The sequence below is a fragment of the Eulemur rufifrons genome, chromosome 8 (assembly GCF_041146395.1).
Source record: "Eulemur rufifrons isolate Redbay chromosome 8, OSU_ERuf_1, whole genome shotgun sequence".
Classification (NCBI taxonomy): domain Eukaryota; kingdom Metazoa; phylum Chordata; class Mammalia; order Primates; family Lemuridae; genus Eulemur; species Eulemur rufifrons.
In genome coordinates this window covers 103,914,732-103,934,265 of record NC_090990.1, presented here as the reverse complement: position 1 = coordinate 103,934,265, position 19,534 = coordinate 103,914,732, and the positions used below count along the sequence as shown (strand labels likewise).

The window sequence follows — 19,534 nt, the reverse complement described above, 5'->3', positions numbered from 1 at the left end:
CTAACTCTACATTCTGAAGGGTCCTCCAAACTCTACTTAAAGGGCAGCCACAGGATGAAACTTCAAGCAACTCTGAAGGATTGAAAGAGTAGTTGGAATAATTAGGGAGGGAGGGAGCAAAGAGACAAAGTGACAACCATCCAAGAAAGGAGTGAGCAGATATTTGCAGAGGCTGTAGAAAAAAAAGCCTACAGAGCTGTAAAGGAAGAAGCAGCAGGAGTTGTCAAGAGACTGTAGGTATTAAGTAAAGAAGAGGGGCCAAACATTATTCTGTTTTTCTAGCATAGACAACCACAAAATTTGTGGTAATGGGTCAGTTTGGTAAAGGGGAGAATTAGAGAAAGGAAGATGAAGATCTTTTTGGCCATGTGTAGTTTAAGATATCAACCAAATGCTCAGTGTAATATACAGAAAGATGCTACACTTAGCCTGCTCTGAAAAGCAAAGTTCAGACGTCACAAAGATGAGTTACTGTGACACACATTTGTATTTCAAATAAGTGAACCCTCCCTCTTATTCTTGTCTACTAAAAAAAAATAAATACATAAAAAATAAATGATCGACCCCTCAGAAAATTCTCCTTCCCTTAACTGCTAGGAACATTTCGGAGCTCCTGGACTACGCTTCCCACGGCGCCCTGCGCCACGCCCACCTTCGCACCTCCGGAAACACGTCCCAGGAGTCTCTGGGCGCAGAGCTCCGCCTCCGCCGCTAGGGGCGGGGCGGCGTCGGACTCGGGAGCGCCCGCTTACGCACTTCCTCTCCCGGTCTGAGGCCGAATCGCCGTGTGGCGGGTTCGAGTCCCGCCTCCTGCCACTGGCCTTTGGCCCTTGAATCCCGGGCGGGGTGCATTCGCCTGGTAAAACCTCTCCTCGATAAGGGGCGACGGCGTACCTTGAGCTTCACCATGGAGGACTACCTGCAGGGTTGTCGAGCTGCTCTGCAGGTAACGGATTACTGTCTATGAGTGTAAGGAATGGAGCACGGGGTCCAGGAAGGGCGAAGATGTGAGATCTGGGGAGCCCCGAGGGTCCGTGTGGAGGGAACACCGAGTTGTGAGGAGGGGACTTGGGTCTGGTCAGTCTTGGAGCCTGAGGAGCGAGAAGCGAGGACCAAGCTTATGAGCTTGCTCAGTCTCCCCGTTTTTAGCTCCCCACCTTTGGGGTCTGCCCGAGAGCGGGGAGAAGTCTTGGGTCTGAGTCCTGCATTTGATCCTCTGCTTGCTGTCTCCTGGGCCATTTTAGTGAAAAGGACCAGGGCTGCGCCTCCGTTAGCCGTGCCCCGCGAGGTGTGTTTATGCTTTCTCCCCGCCCCTTTTCCAGTTCCCGGCTCTCCAGGGCTCGCTTGGCCCACTGGCCTCCAGGTGAACCTCGGGGGTGTGTGGAAGGAAGCTGTGCTTAGGCTTTATTTCCTCTGAACGGCGGTTCCTCTCCGGCGGATCGAACTTATTTCTAGATTAGAGATGGTCCTGGTGTTTTACTTTAAATCAGTGTTTTTCAGCCACACAGAACATCAGGCATTATTTATTGACCCGCAACCTGGATTCCTTTCCCTCCAGCTTTCTCCCTTGGCCTTAACGCTCATAAATTCCATAAAAATCCCTCGCTTGGAAGGGGTAAACACAAAGTGTGTTTGCAATCAAAACCATAAACATGACTCCTGAATGCTTTGTGGCTTATTTTTGGTGCTTTCTTATCCAGTTGGACTTAATGAGCCGTGCTGACTGGTTGTGAGGCATTAAGCTGTGTCCCCAGTTAGCGAAAAGCTGGCCAGAGAGAGGCTCCAGGAAGTCACCTGGCCCCCCTACTTTGAGTTATATTGCCTTGGAGGAAACCTACTGATGGACGACTATGCCTTTCTTTTTAAATAAAATTCCACAAATTTCCCAGGGTGGTGGTTTCTGGTCTTTAACAAATCCTAAGTCACCTAATTCTTGCTGCAGACTCAGCTGCTGGGATAAATGAATGTCCTTATATTGAATTGAGATAAAGTTTAATTTTAACACCAATGACATCAAATATTTCCTTGTGAAAAACAAATTTGGGGAAAGTTGTTTCGATGCATAAGGCCATTTGGAGCCAATTTGTTTTGATTACCTCTGATTCCACCACAGGGAGCTCATTGGAGGACCCAATGTATTAATAGAGTTTTTGTGGCACCATTCTAAGTGCTAAGCAGTTGGATTTTTTTTCCCCCTGATGACCCAAATGACTGGTTTCTTATTCACTGTTTGGTAGATTCTTTGGACCTGAAACCTCAGCAAATAGAATTTCTTTGCATGCAACTGCGCTCCAACATATACCCTCCAGAGCCTTCCCCCACCACCCAGGCTAACAGTGTATCCTCTCCAGCAGTATCAAGCTGGAAAAATACTTGATTTTTCCAGTATTGCTGGTATCCCTCCCTGCATTCATCTCCCAAGAAGCATGATCTTGTGAACTTGTAAAGGTGAGATTGTATCTTAGAACTCTCATAATCAGACATCCTTGCCAGGGCCTGGAGAAATGAGAAAATTAGACTCTAGGAATGTTAGCAGGTAAACTGGTGACAGGACATACTGGTGGATGCCAACAATTTAGATTGCTTTTTTACATTTTATTTTATTATTTGAACGCATGGTCACATGCGAAGCAAAGAAATTTATTAAAGACAGTATAATAAAGTATAGTTCACTCTCAGAGATGGTAGAGAGTGGACTGCTCTGATAAGGAACAGTCTAGATTGCTTTTAATTATAGAAGTAGTAAATGCACATAATGAAAAATTTTAAATACAAAAAGGGCATGAAATGAAAAAGATAAAGATCCTTTTTCTTCTCTCCTCCCCATCCCATTCCCTGGAGGCTACCCTATTATGTTTATTTTATAAAGAGAGACATGACTTAGATACACTCATAAGTTTGAATGCTCCTGTTAAACTATAGTTTAATTATAACTTTAAGGGAATTGTGAATGCTTGGCTTTTGCACAGGATAGAGACAGCTGGTAATCCAGCCAAGTCTCTTGTTGCTACCATATTTTTAGCATTTGTAACCAGAGAAATTTTCTATAGCCTCTGCCACAAGACAATAGGATGTTCCATTTTTTAAAAATCCTATTTAACTAAATGTCCTATTCATGGTGACTCATCTTTCACTTCAAGGAGGGAGAAATCTTCGCTTCAGAGCGGGGCTGCATTGCAGTTTAGGTGTTCATCCAGCAGCCTTTTGATAATGTATTGTGTGCACTTCTCAGGCATGAGACAGGAATCAGGAGCTGGAATTTACAATCCGGCATCAGTATCATTCGCATTTTCTCTGATGAGAGGATTTGTCTGTCTCTGGCTCTTTGTCTCATTTTTTTTTCTCCCTCATGAACTATTTTGTATAGTAGTTATCAGACCATATTCAGCTTCAGAAGGGGAGTGGTTTACTTTGCCAGCTGTAGAACTCCCTCCCCGCAAACACTGAGGCCACAAAGAAAACTGAATAAGAGAGTCATTTCAACTAGTAGGTCTTTTTTTTTTTTTTTAAAAAAAAAAAGTTTATACTTATTTACTTGTAGCTCTCAATTTCTTCCATTGGCAGCTCAGGTTTCTTCCTGCTGCTAAGTATAGCTATATTTTCCCTGAACTCTTTCTCTGCTGGTCAGAAAACTGAGGCTGTTTGGCTTGTGCTTTCAGCTGGTGGGGATGGAGCGGGGGCTCAGAGTTACACATGTTTTTCCTAAATGAAGAGGAGAATTCTGTCTTTTAAGTTGGGCAGCCATACCCCAGTTTGCCCAGGGCAGTTTTAGTTTTCACCAGCATAATCATTAATAGTACCTCTTTTCGTTCTCAGAAGTGTCACCCCACTCATAAGCTATGTTAAGGATTAGGGATACATGGCCATGAAAAGATAGTGAGCTCCTCAAGGTAGAAGTTAGTTCCATCTGAGAGCCACAAGTGCTGGAAGCTGGAGGTTTAGAGGAAGAAGATTGCTCTAACCTGGGTGGTCGGGAAGGCTTTACAGAGAAAGGGGGCTTTAGGTGGGACTTGAATGGGCTCGGAGAGGTAAAGAAAGGAGAAGATGGAAGGGATCTCAGCTTTACTATTTACAGAGTAGGCACTTCAGTACTATCTCATTTAATCCTCCTAACAACTTCATGAGATTGGTTATGGTATTCTCCTTATTTTTGTATGAGGAAAATGAGGCTTAGGCCTGAGTCCCACAACAAATAAGAAGCAGAGCTGGAATTCAAGAGTCTGATCTTTTCAAGTGGCAGTTCTACTTTCAGACAGAGAAGAACAAATAGTGCAAAGGGCAGAGCTGGGAATGTGCACTTCGTGGTTTGCTGCTGGTGAATAGTCCAGTCAGGCTGGGGTAATGGTGGGTGTTGACGGGGGAAAGGAATGCTACCACCTCCCTTGGTCACCCCAGTTCCAAGATTTGCTACAAGTCCCAGAGTATTCCTTTTGTTTTTGGTTGCTCTCTGGGGTTGGCTGAGCACAAGGGGTTAGTTGTTCACCTTCCTCTGGAGATGATTTCTTCTCATCTCAGAGCCGAGAAGTTGTATTTGGTCCCTACTTTCTGCTTTTCTGCTTAGCTTTCCCTTCATGCCGGGGACCTGACTGATCCCGATTCAGCTGCGATTCAGCTGCCATTTGCAATGAAGCAATGCTTGTGTAAATGAGTTTTGGAAAGATTCTTGAGGACCTCTTTGTACCCAACGGTAGATCTTTCCCGCTTGCTCTGCCTTTTCTCTGTTCCTCTTACCTTGTTTCTCCAGAGTCAGGGCCATGTGGTCTGTCATGTTTATATAGCTCCCTCTCTAGAGAACATCGTGGCCCCCCTCACTGCTTCAGTGAGCAAGTTAACTCTGCAGCCGCTTATCTCAAGTGCTTTGCTGTCATTTTGGTCCACGGCCATCTGGGCAGCTCTTGGTATCCAGGAAACAGAGGGGCCTTCTCTGGTATCAGAAGGAGGAATTACAAGTCACGGCAGTTACATAGGACTGAGGTCATGAGTACAGAATTCTCTTAGTGCTTTGGAAAAGAATCCCCCTCCCCAGTGCTGTTCAGTATGAATGGGCCTTGGCTTGTGCACTCTTGAAGGAGGCTTAGAGAAATGGGCATGGGGAGAATCTAAGGGCGGACTTCCCCCAGCAGCCATTTGCCCAGAACCCTGACGGATAACCTCTGCCCTTCTCTCTAGGGGTGGGAGTAGGAGATGGGAAAGAGGGTGGTTTAAAAACAAAAACAAAAGCCTATCCAGTAACTAGATAGGCAATTTATACCACCAGAAAGCGTCTAAAATTTCCCCTTTCAGGCTGTGGCTTTCCGGTGGCTTCAGAGGGGGAGTGATAGCCTATACAGGGAAGATGATTCTGGGTTTCCTTACATTCTTTTTTCCTAAAGTTATATTACTTGATAACTGTTTCTTGCTATTTTTACTCCTCTGAACCCCCTTCCTATTTTGCTAAACTCTTGTATCTAGCAAATCTTCCCCAATTGAAGAAGGCAGAGTGTATGGATTTTCAGCTTCCTTTAACCCAATAGTTTTCAACTATGGGCAATTTTGTCTCCCAGGGAACATTTGGCAAATCTGGGGACATTTTGGATTGTTAGGACTGAAGGTGCTACCAGCATCTAGCAGGTAGAGGCCAGGGATACTTCCAAATATCCTACAATGCACAGAACAGCCCCCGCAACAAAGAATTATCCAGTCCAAAATACCAATAATGTGGAAATTGACAAGCCCTCCTATAATGAGTATGTCTCATTTTGTCTCTCTCATCCCATCCTCTTTCAGAAGCAGGCTGGGATAGTAGATCAAAAGTAAACTGGTAAAAGAGAGTTATTGTGCCCTTAGCTCAGCCATAGGCTTTATGGTTTCATTCCACACAGCAGAATTCTCATACTTGGAATGAAATAATGATTTAAGCACCTGCCTTATTGGGTTATTTTGAGGATTAAATGATTAATTAGTGCATGTAAAAATATTAGAATAATGCCTGGCACACTCAATAAATGCTTAAAAACAAAACTCCAAACCCTGTCTCTGCTATTGTGGGTACTGTAATTTTAGCATATTTTATTTAAAACTCTGAAAGCTAAGGAGATGCAAGGGAACAAGGTTAATAATAGCAGTTATCTCTTCCTCCTCAGAGTTCTTATCAGCAGCTGGACTTTTTAAAGCTTTAAAAATAAAAGTTCCAGCAGCAACTGTTCTTGCTTTAATCCAAACTTGCTGGGAAAGTGTCTGCTTCTTGGGTTGTGAAAGCTGTTGGTTATATATGGTTATTATTGGGCCTTCTTGGAGTAGGAGGAGTTTTCCTGGACAACTGGATAGTGGACTAGATTTTATTTTTACCTTTATTTTCAAAGCCTTTTCACCTGTTGTCATGATTTAGAAGTGTAAGCATTCTTTTCCCTATTATGAAAATGGGAAGAGGCTGGGTGTGGTGGTTCACGCCTGTAATCCTAGGACTTTGGGAGGCTGAGGCGGGAGGATTGGTTGAGCTCAGGAGTTGGAGACCAGCCTGAGCAAGAGCGAGACCCCGTCTCTACTAAAAATTGAAAAAATTAGCTGGGCGTGGTGGCACGCACCTGTAGTCCCAGCTACTCCAGAGGCTGAACCAGGAAGATCCCTGATCCTAGGAGTTTGAGGTTGCTGTGAGCTAGGCTGACACCACAGCACTCTAGCCTAGGTGACAGAGCAAGACTCTGTCTCCAAAAAAGGAGGGGAAGAAAAAAAAAAAAAACCAGGGTTGATATGCCCAAGAGCATGGCTTGAAGATATCAGCTACCCCAAATGCTCTGCTTTTGACTATTTGAGTGTCCAAAGAAGCATAAGAAATCGGAGGATTATTTACTGCTCTTTTTTTTTTTTTTTTTTTGAGACAGAGTCTCACTCTGTTGCCCAGGCTAGAGTGAGTGCCGTGGCGTCAGCCTAGCTCACAGCAACCTCAAACTCCTGGGCTCAAGGGATCCTCCTGTCTCAGCCTCCCGAGTAGCTGGGACTACAGGCATGCACCACCATGCCCGGCTAATTTTTTTTCTATATATATTTTTAGCTGTCCATATAATTTCCTTCTATTCTTAGTAGAGATGGGGTCTCGCTCTTGCTCAGGCTGGTCTCGAACTCCTGAGCTCAAACGATCCGCCCACCTCGGCCTCCCAGAGTGCTAGGATTACAGGCGTGAGCCACCACGCCCGGCCTTTACTGCTCTTTTGTAAGTTAACATTCAAGGAGACAGTTTAGTAGAGAGGAAAGTGCACTTTTCCACTAACTGGATGTGTGTGGAATGCTTAAGGCTTAGCTAAAACATTTATGCCCTCTCTGCTAATATCCTCATCTATGAAATGAGGACCCATAAGATTATCTGACCTGCCTCCTCTTTGAAGATGAATGAGAGGAAGTACATGAAGGCCTACATGAGTATAAAATAAATGGAAATGGGTAGAGATACTTTTGTTAGTTTCCCATTCTTCTTCCTCTCCAGGAGTCCCGACCTCTACATGTTGTACTAGGAAATGAAGCCTGTGACTTGGACTCCATGGTGTCTGCTCTCGCCCTGGCTTTTTACCTAGCAAAGGTGAGTACTAGACTGAGGTGGGAGGATCGCCTGAGCCCAGGAGTTTGAGGTTGCAGTGAGCTATGATGCTGCTGCATTCTAGCCTGGTCAACAGAGTGAGACCCTGTTTCAAGAAAAAAAAGTAAGTACCTGAGTCCTTTAGAACGAAAAGATTTAGATTGAAGACCTAGCTCTGCCACTTACCAGCATTAGCATTGGGTAAGTTAAATCCCTTAACTTTGCTGAGTCTCATGGCACTGTCTATAAAATCTGAAATGATAATATTTTACAATGTTGCTGTGAGTAAGAAATAAATAAGTATATTTTAAGAATTTGTACACCATAAAAGCGATATTCAAATAGTTTATTATTGCGTTCCTTATAGGTGTCAGTGACCTCGTGTGTCCTCCTCTTGCCCAGGTCAGCTCTTGAGAACTAATAATCCCTTCTCTTGCAGCGTCGCATCTAGAACGAGGTCTTTTCCATGCGTTTTCTTGTTGACTTTCATGTTATTGTTAAGAAGGAGGGAGGTCAAGAGTCTTCCTTTTATTTTCATAGACTGGGCAATTGTGGCTTTGAGAAAAGTGGTAACTTACCCAAGATTATGTTTCCTTTGGTCCCAATAGTCGTGTTACTTTTTCCCATCTATTCATTGTGATGCCATCTTTTCACTTTCCTATTCAGACGACTGAGGCAGAGGAAGTCTTTGTGCCAGTTTTAAATATAAAACGTTCTGAGCTACCTCTACGAGGTGACAACATCTTCTTCCTTCAGAAGGTTCACATTCCAGAGACCATCTTGATTTTTCGGGATGAGATTGACCTCCATGCATTGCACCAGGCTGGCCAACTCACCCTCATCCTTGTCGACCATCATGTCTTACCAAAGTAAGTAGAAGAAAATTAAGTAGATAGTTACATGTACCATGTTGGGTTCTGATGAGTGAGATATAAAGAGAGGAAGAAAGAGTTTTTGCTTTCAGAGATCTCATAGGCTAATCACAATTGAAGGGTCATATTAGATATAGAAGGTCAACAGAAGATATTGTCAATTCTCCAGTTGTATGTATGTCTATGGCATAAAGACATACACCATAATAATTTAAAAAAATAGAACATGGTGAGTTCACACTAAAGGATAACTCAAATATCATTTAAATCTGCCTTTGGTATCATTATTTGAAGATTTTATGGCAGATTTATTGTATTAGGAACCTTTGAAAAATGTTTGAAACTATATTTTTAATTTTTAAAAGTTAGCAAAAGTATCTCCTCCATAAACTCTTGCAATTTTAGAATAATGTGTTATGGTAGAGTCTATAAATATCTCATTAGTATCTCTTTAACAAGTGTACACAGCCCTAATAATCCTATCCCTAATTTAGGACTGGAAAAAACTGCCAAAAGAACAACACAAGTATGAGACTTTCCTAAGTCTATCTGGCTCCTACTAATATTAAAATGTATAATTTTTTCTTTGCATACACTGTGGTTATAGCAGGACCTTGATAGAGAGTAGCATAAGAGCATTGATCCATCTACGCATTCATTCCATTAATAAACTTTTATTTAGAGGATGGAGGTGAGACAGAGTCCCTGTTCTCACGCTTTCAGTCAGGAAGAGGGAACTAGGCAGATAGATCATTGTAATGGGTGTTAGAGTTAAGTGATAACTGTCAGCCCTAGGGGACAGGAGGTACATGAAGGATGGAATGGTTCATTATACCAGAGGGGAGTTGAGAGCATCAGGAAAAGTTTCCTGGCAGAGTTGACCTTGGTCTCAGCCTTGAAAGAGGACTAGGTTGTTTGCTCAGTAAATGGGGAGGGAAGGTGGTTAGGAAAGGCATTCCAGGCAGAGGGAAATAATAGAAGCAAATGCAGGCAGGCATGAAATAGAATGGTGAGTTAGGGCAACTGGAATTTGTTTTGCACAGCTGGAGCATAAAATATGAAGGAGAAGTAGGGCATGGAAAAAGACAGGACTAGAGAGGTAGGCAGGAGGTAGATCATACAGGCTTGTAGGCCTTTCTAAAGTGATTGGACTTTATCTTAGGCAATGGGGAACTATTGTAATTATGTTTATTCCAAGCCCTAACAGAATCAAATTAGCTTTTTTCAAATGATCATTCAGGCAGCTTTGTGAAGAGGGTTTAGGAGAGCTCTTGGTTGGAAGCAGGTGATTGGTTAAGGGACTACTGGAATGGTTTAGATGAGAGACATTGAGGGCCTAGCCCTAGAACAAGGCAGTAACTAACAGAGGGTTGAAAGCAAGGGCATGAATAGGAATTGGGATAGAAGCCACAGGACCTGGTGACCTGCCTGGAATTTGAGTATTGAGTGGAATGAAGAAACAGGAGAGATTAAGTTGTTGGGTATCAAGGGTATCAATTGGAAATGCAACCCTAAAGGACAACAAATATGTGAGTAAGATATTTGCAGTAGATGCTTCACAAAATTCACTTATATGCTATTAAAGATGACTTCAGTTATAACATCAAAGAATTGAGAAGAGTGAGGCAGAGGTAGAAGTGATTATACCAGAAGAGAGTTGAGAGCATCAACTGTGAAAAGTGTTTGTGTTTTCCTTTATGGGTGGGGTGAAGATTGGTTAGAAGCAGCTGAAGTGCCCCTACTTATTTTTCTTTCTCTTTCTTTCTCTTTTCCCCTACCCTTCCTCTTCCGCAGAAGTGATGCAGCCCTAGAGGAGGCAGTAGTAGAGGTGCTAGACCATCGACCCATTGAGCAGAAACACTGCCCTCCCTGTCATGTTTCGGTTGAACTGGTGGGGTCCTGCGCTACCCTGGTGACTGAGAGAATCCTGCAGGGGGCACCAGAGATCTTGGACAGGCAAACTGCAGCCCTTCTGCATGGTGAGGGTAGCTTTGGGATTGAGACTTGACTACTTCTATTCCCATCCCAGAGAAGGGAGAGTGGAAAAGTCTAGACTCCTCCAGCCTAACCATATGCTCTCAAAGCCATTCAGCTCATACCAAAGGATGGGATTCTTCTGGGGGACAATTAGGCTTTTGTTTAAAGGCCTATGGGATACTTTGTTGGAGAAAACAGAAAGGAAGTACAGGGCAACAGACCCAGAAGCTTCCCATTAGCATCACTGTAAGGGAAGGAGGACTAGCCAAAGAAGCAAGAAATGGATTTTAATACTAGTGCCTCCAGGAAATAGTTATATGACCTTGAGCAAATCTCTTAACCTTTCTTGTTCTCATTTTTTCTATCTGTGAAAAAAAAAGAGAGATGGACTAGATTGTCTCTTCCAACTTACAAGATTCTTTGATGGAATTTGGCCTACAGAAGAGATACCATCTCTCTAAGTTGCAAAATCTCTAAGCATTAAGATGCTCAGGCTCTGTTTCTATCTTTTCCCCATTTCCCTGCCTACATTTTAGTTTGGATTTAGGAGATCTTATTCAGAACACAGTCCCAGTTTCTCATTTGGTTTTAGTGGGTTTACCATACAAGTCTGTATTGTGTCCATTTGGTTTCAAGGTTATGTGTGTTCTAGTGGTCGTGCATGGAGGGTCATAGGATTGGAGTTCCGCCATCTCCCTTCTCCACAGGAACCATCATCTTAGACTGTGTCAACATGGACCTTAAAATTGGAAAGGCAACCCTAAAGGACAGCAAATATGTGGAGAAACTAGAGGCTCTCTTCCCAGATCTGCCCAAGAGAAATGACATCTTTGATTCCCTACAAAAGGCAAAGTTTGATGTATCAGGTATGAAGTGTTAAGCTGACTTCTCTATTTCCCACATGAGAAAACAGGTGGGCAAGACTTGTTCATTATATTCTTAAATAACATTAAAATACTTTCAGAGCATGCATAAAGATTTAAGCTTCACACCAGAGAGAAATGAGGTAGCATGAGTCTGATCATAAACTAATCCATCATTTACTGGATTAGTAATCCATCATATCCTGGCTCTTGGGTAGGATGAGGAGAAATATACTAAGAGTCTCAGAGGTTCCAGTCTAATCAGAGAATATAAGACATATAAATAAAATATGCTGAGGGTACACTAAATTATCAGAGTGAGGTCTATATAATAGATTAGAGAAACAAAGAAACATTTAGTGTGCACATGTAAAAGACAAAGGAAGAGGACAAAAATATCTTCCATAATCTACCCAGTTACCACCTGTTGACATAAAAAAGAAGAAGAAAGAAAAAGGAAGGTACCACATGTACTTTTAAAAAATTTAAACAGGCTAGGCTTGGTGGCTCATGCCTGTAATCCTAGCATTTTGGGAGGCCGAGAGGGGAGGATTGTTTGAGGCCATGAGTTTGAGGCTAGCCTGAACAACATAGCAAGACCCAATCTGTATACAAAATAAAAAATTAGCCGGGCATGGTGGCACACACCTATAGTCCTAGCTACTCATGAGCCTGAGGCAGGGAGATTGCTCAAGCCCAGGAGCTTGAGGTTGCAGTGAGCATTGATGATGCCACTGTATTCTAGCCCAGGCAACAGAGCGAGACCTTGTCTCAAAAAAAACAAAAAAGAAAGAAAGTACGCTGAAACAATACAGAAAGGGGAAAAATCGAAAGTAACAGCCTCTGTTCTTGCTTTTGTCCTTCTCTTCAAAGTCCATAGCTCTAAAGGTAACTATTGTCACCCACTTATTTAAGGTAGTTTTTGATTGTCTAATTACATTTTCAGTTATCTCCTTGTTCATTGCCCCAGAGAGAGGCTATGTTTTTCTTCTTCCTTGACTCATCTTGCTGTCCTCGCCTTCCTGGTCTTGGGAGTCTGGGCTCCCCTGTTTGACCCCTAGTTTCACACCCACTTTCCAGGACTGACCACCGAGCAGATGCTGAGAAAGGACCAGAAGACCATCTGTAGACAAGGGATCAAGGTGGCCATTAGTGCAATATATATGGATTTGGAGGTAAGAGCAAGATGTTGGTGTGGGGGCGGAGAAAAAAATCTTTAGTTATGCATGTAACCTTGCGCCTCATTCCTGGCTCACCTCCAAAATATATCTTTTTTTTTCTTTTTACATTTTTTTTTCTTTTTTCTCACTCACTCATTCACTCACCCACCCATTCTCTCACTCCCTCCTCCAAAATATATCTTGTACCTACCTTCTTGTCTCCATCTCTACTGTGACTGCCACCGTCCATCATCTCTCACTGTACCAATGTAAAACCTCTGGATTGTTTTCCCTGCCTCACTTTTGCACCCCTACAGACCACTCTGCCCATAGCAGCCAGAGTGTTTTTCTAAGACATAAATCAAATCATATCAGATCACCCCTCCCTTTACTGCCCTTTCATTGTACTTCTAATAAAATCTAAAGGCTATACCATGGTTTATAGGGCCCTACTTGATTTGGCCTTATCTTTTTCTCTGGCCTCATCTCATTCCAGCCCCACTCCTGCACTCAGAATACTGTAGGCACACTGGTTTTCTTTCTGTTCCTCACACTATTAAGCTTATTCCCAGCTCAGGGCGTTTGAACTTGCTTTTTTCTTTCCAGACTGGCTCTCATCATTCAGGTCTCAGCACAGATGTCTCCTATTTCGGGAGGTTTTTCCTGACTAACCTAACTGAAGTAATATCCCCTGTGCTCAAGAAACCTCTAGCAGTTATCTTTTTTTTTTTTTTTTTTTTTTTTAATAGCACTTAACAGACTGAAATAATCTTGTTTCATAGTTTCCTTGTTTATTGTCTATATTCCTATACTAGTTTATCAGCTTCACCAGAACAGGGACCTTATTTCTTTTGTGTCAGCTATATGTCTAGCACCTTTGACAGTACCTGGCTCATAGTGAATGCTCAGTAAATTGTGTTGAATGGGTGAATGAATATAACCTTAATGGTGGTGTTTTAATACCTGGTTCCATGTCATATTAGTTTAAATTATTCACCTGCTCTGAACACGTACTTAAATGATTAAATAATCAAATAAAACACAATAGCACGGTCTCTTCTCTAACAGTTATAACCTAGTTTGGGAAACAAACATGGAAACATAAAAGGCTTGCCAAGTACTGTAACCATAGTACAAATCAACACATTAGAAATGCCAAGAATCCACCAGGTGTGGTGACTCATGCCTATAATCCCAGCACTTTAGGAGGCCAAGGCAGGAGGATTGTTTGAGCCCAGGAGTTTAAGACCAGCCTGGGCAACAGAGCAAGACCCTGTCTCAAGAAAGAGAGACAGAGAGAGATAAGAGAGGGAAAGGTGGGAAGGAAGAAAGAAGAAAGAAATGCCAAGAACAGAGAAGAGCCCTGATCTGAAATAGGTGGTGATATTATTGGAGGAAATACTACATGAGATTTTGGAGAAGAATATAGACTGGCAAAGAAGGAAGGGCCAAGGATGCACTTGTTACATGTCTGCTGTTATTTGTATGTCCTGTTATTCTGTTTTAGAATACAAATTCCCACAAGCCAAAGACCTTGCTTGTTTGATTACAAAAGCAGGAGAGCCTTGAGCATGCTGGGCACATTACATTATCATGTTTTCGTTCTTAAAACAATTATATTTGGTAAGTGTTGTATCTTTATTTTATAGACAAGGAAACTCGGGTCCAGGGAGGTTAGTATAACTCCTTGATCATATAGCTAAGAGGTAATAGAGCTGATTTTCAAATCAATTCTGTCTTAATCCAAAGCCTGTATTCTCCTCCGTCTACCACACTGCCTCCCAGCACACAGATAACAGAGAGTAAATACTAAATACCTTTTTTATGGAGCACAAGTCTCCAGTTAACATGCAAAGAAACCCTTGTAAGTATGTTTTGTTGGTGATGACGAGGAGGGTCCAGTGATAGCCCTCATCCCTCTCCATTTCTTTCCTTTCAGGCCTTTCTGCAGAGGTCTGACCTCCTTGCAGATCTCCATGCTTTCTGCCAGGCTCACAGCTATGATGTCCTTGTCGCCATGACTATCTTTTTCAACACTGACAATGAGCCAGTGCGGCAGTTGGCTATTTTCTGTCCCCATGGGGCACTCCGAATGACGGTGAGTCTCTTTCCCTTCTCCAACCTGAGGGCCTTACAGAGCCTGCCTGTATGCACCTCTGTGCTCTACGGCTTTGTGCTGTAAGGACCTCTCCTTGGCTCTTATATTATCATATTTACACAGAGGTCCCTTGACCTGTTTCCAGAAATCCCCTCTCTGCTTATTTTCCATTCTTTGTTTCCGTATGGATATCTTTAATCATACCGTTGTTGAGAAAGGGAGATTCCAAAGAGAATTACAGATACATTTCCTACTTTGAAGGAATTTGAAAGAAATCTGGCTAGAAGGAAATGTTAGGCTAGGCGTGGTGGCTCACGCCTGTAATCCTAACACTTTGGGAGACGGAGGTGGGAGGATGGCTTGAGCCCAGGAGTCTGAGGTTGCAGCGAGGTATGATGATGCTACAGCACTCTAGCCCAGGCAACAACACAGTAAGACCCTGTCTTAAAAAGAAAAAAAAGAAGGATATTTTATCAATCTGGAGTTAAAACTCCATTCTTGGTTTAATCATTAATTCCTCACCCCTAAAAAATCATTTCCTTTCTTTCTACTCTATTGGCTTGGAAATTAGAAACACAAAAGAAACCTTTTTTATTATTTAACATGCAGGAATTAATTATTCTATACAGCATGAACTCTACAGAGAAGTGATGTAGGACCAGGTTTGTTTTCCTTCTTGATCTATTTGGCCCCCTTTCTTGCTTCTTCCCCTTTCTGTTCCTCTGTTGGTTGCTGATTTCCCAGGAAAGAATTTAAAAGTCGGTTTAAGATAGTTCAGGGACTCTTTTTTTTTTTTTTTTTTTTTTTTTTTGAGACAGAGTCTCACTCTGTTGCCCAGGCTAGAGTGAGTGCCGTGGCGTCAGCCTAGCTCACAGCAACCTCAAACTCCTGAGCTCAAGCGATCCTCCTGTCTCAGCCTCCCGAGTAGCTGGGACTACAGGCATGCGCCACCATGCCCGGCTAATTTTTTCTATATATATTTTTAGCTGTCCATATGATTTCTTTCTATTTTTAGTAGAGGTGGGGTCTCGCTCTTGCTCAGGCTGGTCTCGAACTCCTGAGCTCAAACGATCCACCCACCTCGGCCTCCCAGAGTGCTAGGATTACAGGCGTGAGCCACCGCGCCCGGCCAGTTCAGGGACTCTTAAGGTTGCCTGGGCTATGTGATGACTACTAAAGACAGAATACAACCAGATAAACCCTTGAACTCATGGAAGGTTTGTCTGCCCTCTCCTGCCTCTCTTTGCCTCTGTCTTCTCCCCTAGGAAGCAAATGTGATTTCATTTAGTGTAAGGTAGTTTGGCATTGTGAAAAGAACTACAGCTTTTAAAGTCAGATAGATGTGCTTTTCTCTTCAGGTTTGCCACCTACTTGCTCTTTGAGCTAAGGCAAGTCAGTCGACTTCTGAGTCTGGAAATGGCATAATTGTACTTGCTGATTGGTCTTATGTGACCGTTAAATGTAATATCATACGTAAAGTACATTGCTAGGCACAGAGTAAGCACTCAGTAAATGGTGGCTCTTACTAATCCTGTCAGGAAGAAAAGTGTGCTTTGGCCATAGGAAGTGCCTCTCCCACCTTCCTGAATCTCATCCCCACTGTGTTGTTCTTCTGAAGCTGATGACTCTGTCATTGCCCAGGATGCCTCTGCGCTGGGAAACAGGAGTCCTCCTTTCACAGTCTGCCCACCATCTTGTCGCTTCCTCCTATGTTAGGGGCAGTATAATATATTGACTTAGAATATTGGCTTTGGTGACAGATCTGAGTTCGAATGTCAGTTTTGCTTCACACAGATCATGACCTTAGGCAAGTTACCTAATCTGTCTAAGCCTGAGTTTGCCTACATGTAAGTGAGGATAATAGTAATAGGTGTGAGGTAAGTGAGATAACATTTGTAAATGGCCAGACTTTGCACCATACTTGGCATATCTCCCACCCCCATTTTGTTCTATTCATTCTTTCTGCCTCCCTCCTTCCTCTGACCTCTAGATAGATGCTAGTCCCCTCCCAGCTAAGGACAGAGTTCAAGTTCTTTAGCACAAGTAAATACTTGAAAACAACACTAGATTAAAAGCTAGGGGTCCTGAGTTCTGGTTCAGATCCAGCCATCATCTGCATGATTTTGCTCAAGATACTTAATCTCAGGCCAGGCACGGTGGCTCACACCTGTAATCCTAACACTCTGGGAGGCCGAGGCGGGTGGATCGTTTGAACTCAGGAGTTCGAGACCAGCCTGAGCAAGAGCGAGACCCCGTCTCTACTAAAAATAGAAAGAAATTATATGGACAACTAAAAATATATATAGAAAACATTAGCCAGGCATGGTGGCGCATGCCTGTAGTCCCACCTACTCGGGAGGCTGAGGCAGGAGGATCGCTTGAGCCCAGGAGATTGAGGTTGCTGTGAGCTAACCTGACGCCATAGCACTCTAGCCCGGGCAACAGAGTGAGACTCTGTCTCAAAAAAAAAAAAAAAAGATACTTAATCTCTCTGAACTTTAATTTCCTTATTAATAAAATGAAATATGATCTAAAACATTTCTTCTGTTTCTAAAATACTGTGTATATTAGTGACATTCCTTTTGTTGCAAGCAATAAAACTGAACTTTGGGTAACTTAATTTTAAAATATTTTCTCATCTATAAAGGAAGCCTCTCACTTAGAAGCCTCAGCTCTTTGCTACACCAAGTTATATATCATTTCCCCATTATTGTTTCCTCTGTAGATCTGTGGAGTCCTGGAAAGCTCCAGCTCTCCATCCCTGAAGCTGACTCCTGCCCCAAGCACCCACCCTCACCTCCAAGCCTATCTTCAAGGCAACACCCAGGTCTCTCGAAAAAAACTTCTGCCTCTGCTTCAGGAAGCCCTGTCAGTGTATTTTGACTCCATGAAGATCCCCTCAGGGCAGCCCGAGACAGGGGTTGCGTCCAGGGAGCAGGTGGACAAGGAATTGGACAGGGCAAGTAACTCCCTGATTCCTGGATTGAGTCAAGATGAGGAGGACCCTCCACTGCCCCCCACACCCATGAACAGCTTGGTGGATGAGTGCCCTCTGGATCAGGGGCTGCCTAAACTCTCCGCTGAGGCCGTCTTTGAGAAGTGCAGTCAGATCTCGCTGTCACAGTCTACCACTGCCTCCCTGTCAAAGAAGTGACTGTTGGGAGGGCAGGGGATGGATGGTGGGTAAGGTTATGTGACCCACCTCAAATGCATGTTTTGAGATGTGTGGAGATTCAGCAATTGTCTTCATTGCTCCAGAATCTGGTATACTGTTTTCATAAAACTGGGAAGAGAAAGAATTGAAAGAAAGCAGCTGCTTTAAGAATGGCTTTCTCCCTTTTTCCCCAATCGCTACCATCAGACAAATTTTATTTAATTTTATTATTTAAATGTACACTGACTTCCCTATATTTCATTTGCCAGGGGCACAATGTGATATATCCACAGTCCTAGCAGAGTGGGGCAAAAAGAATGTAGACCCCAAAAGTGCCCTCAGTAAAGATCTTGAACAGAGCTAATATCTGTCATGAAACCAAACATTCATTGATTGTCTCCATGTATTCATTTATTCAAATATTTATTGAATACCTGCTTCAAGCAAGACAGAAAAGAGAGTGGATTTGGAAATTCTTATTCCAGTTTTCAGCCTTTAGCAGATTTCCAGCTCCATGACTCTTCTTTCTGCCCCTGGTCAGGTGATGGTGTTTGATTCAGAGATGGCTGAATTCCTGTTCTGAGCTTATTGTGAATGTTTCAGGTCCTCTTCGGGAGCAGATTAGAGGCCACTTCCGTCCTGATCAAGTGGCCTGGCTCTCTGTTCCTTTGAATTCCTCTGTCCCAGAGCCAACAGGCGCCTTAAAGAGACCCTGAAGACCCCTGATTCTTAAGAGTTCAGGTGGCACCCAGGAAGGCCTTAAGACCTCATAGATGTTCTTCCCCAAAGACAGCAGAACTGCAATGAGAGCCCTGGGTCTGTCCCCTCCCTTAGCAGGTCTATCAATTTCTTGTCCATCTCTTTCTGTTCTTGCTCATATTAAAAGGAAGCATGGAGTTCAATACTGCCACAAACTCTGTGTCTTTTGGCAAGGCACTTCACTATTCTAGGTCTCATTTTACCCATCTGTAAAACAGGGTTTATACTAGATGTGCCCTGGTATTCTGTGATCTGCCTCTTGCTGCCATTCTTTCTCTCCTCTACTTCTCTGTATTTTTCTTCTGTTTTCCCTGGGAATGTTCAGGGTCACTGGATTGTCTATATTTATGTATGATTGTACCAAGGGACTCAGCCTCATGTAGCATGTATAGGGGTATGATTCATACCGTAGTGGCCCAGCAGAGAGCTCCCTCCCACTGACTTGTTCTGCATGTGTAGAGTCTCCCTTTTTTCTTCAGACAAACCCATTCCCTCTTTTCCTACCCCACAGCTCTATTCTATGTAAGTTGCCAACAATTTCACCGAACAGCGGGGTATGTGATGGTTTTGGCATGACATCTTCCAGTGTAAGGGGGGCAGTCTGACTTCACTTTGAGGATATATCTGTAGCCATTTGGAAGGTAAAAAATAGTGGTGTGATCACTGAACCAACCAAAGGAATTTATGTTTTGTAACTTTGGTACTTTATTTTTCATTTTGTTAAAGTATTAAATACTTTTTTGCTGTTTAGGGTCTTAGTGTCTCTTTTTTACAACTATAATCAAGCCTTTCCCTCTGCTAATTGTTTTCACCTCCTAAAGATTCATCTCCCTTCTTCCTACTATATCTAATATCTTCCTCTGTCAATTATTTTTGGGAATAAGGAGCAACAGGCTTCTATCTCCCCTCATCTTCAGCTTTTCCTTTAGTTTATTTCTTCTCCCAGAACCTTCCTTATACATCTGTCTCCCCAGTTTTGCTTATACTTGAAAAGTAGACCCAAGATAGTGTTACAAACAAAATGGTTTCTACTGTTGCTTTTTTTTTTTTTTTCTTAAAGAGCAACTTGAACAAATTCTCTTTCCAGACTCACCCAAGACTG

The 19,534-nt window shown here is 42.9% G+C and overlaps 1 protein-coding gene across 6 annotated transcripts; it reads left to right on the top strand.

Annotated features, from left to right (window-relative positions):
- The first annotated feature begins 742 nt into the window (after nucleotides 1–742).
- On the top strand, nucleotides 743–19,180 carry PRUNE1 (prune exopolyphosphatase 1). Of its 6 annotated transcripts, none has more exons than XM_069480611.1 (8): nucleotides 743–946; nucleotides 7,460–7,552; nucleotides 8,216–8,418; nucleotides 10,216–10,400; nucleotides 11,106–11,264; nucleotides 12,342–12,436; nucleotides 14,361–14,519; nucleotides 17,245–19,180. In XM_069480611.1, the coding sequence occupies exons 1-8, from the start codon at nucleotides 908–910 to the stop codon at nucleotides 17,671–17,673; spliced, it is 1,362 nt and encodes a 453-aa protein (XP_069336712.1). In that variant the 5' UTR covers nucleotides 743–907; the 3' UTR covers nucleotides 17,674–19,180. The 6 variants fall into 6 exon arrangements, with proteins under 6 accessions (XP_069336712.1, XP_069336716.1, XP_069336714.1 ...); XM_069480612.1 differs by having other exon boundaries at nucleotides 791–946; nucleotides 8,306–8,418; nucleotides 17,245–19,117; XM_069480615.1 differs by lacking the exon at nucleotides 8,216–8,418.
- Nucleotides 19,181–19,534: the final 354 nt, after the last annotated feature.

Excerpts from the sequence above, each read along its gene's own strand:
- PRUNE1 (XM_069480611.1), top strand. The coding sequence starts at position 908 with ATGGAGGACTACCTGCAGGGTTGTCGAGCTGCTCTGCAG. Across the intron at positions 947-7,459 it reads GTTGTCGAGCTGCTCTGCAG|GAGTCCCGACCTCTACATGT; the intron begins GTAACGGATTAC and ends CTTCCTCTCCAG. Across the intron at positions 7,553-8,215 it reads TGGCTTTTTACCTAGCAAAG|ACGACTGAGGCAGAGGAAGT; the intron begins GTGAGTACTAGA and ends TTTCCTATTCAG.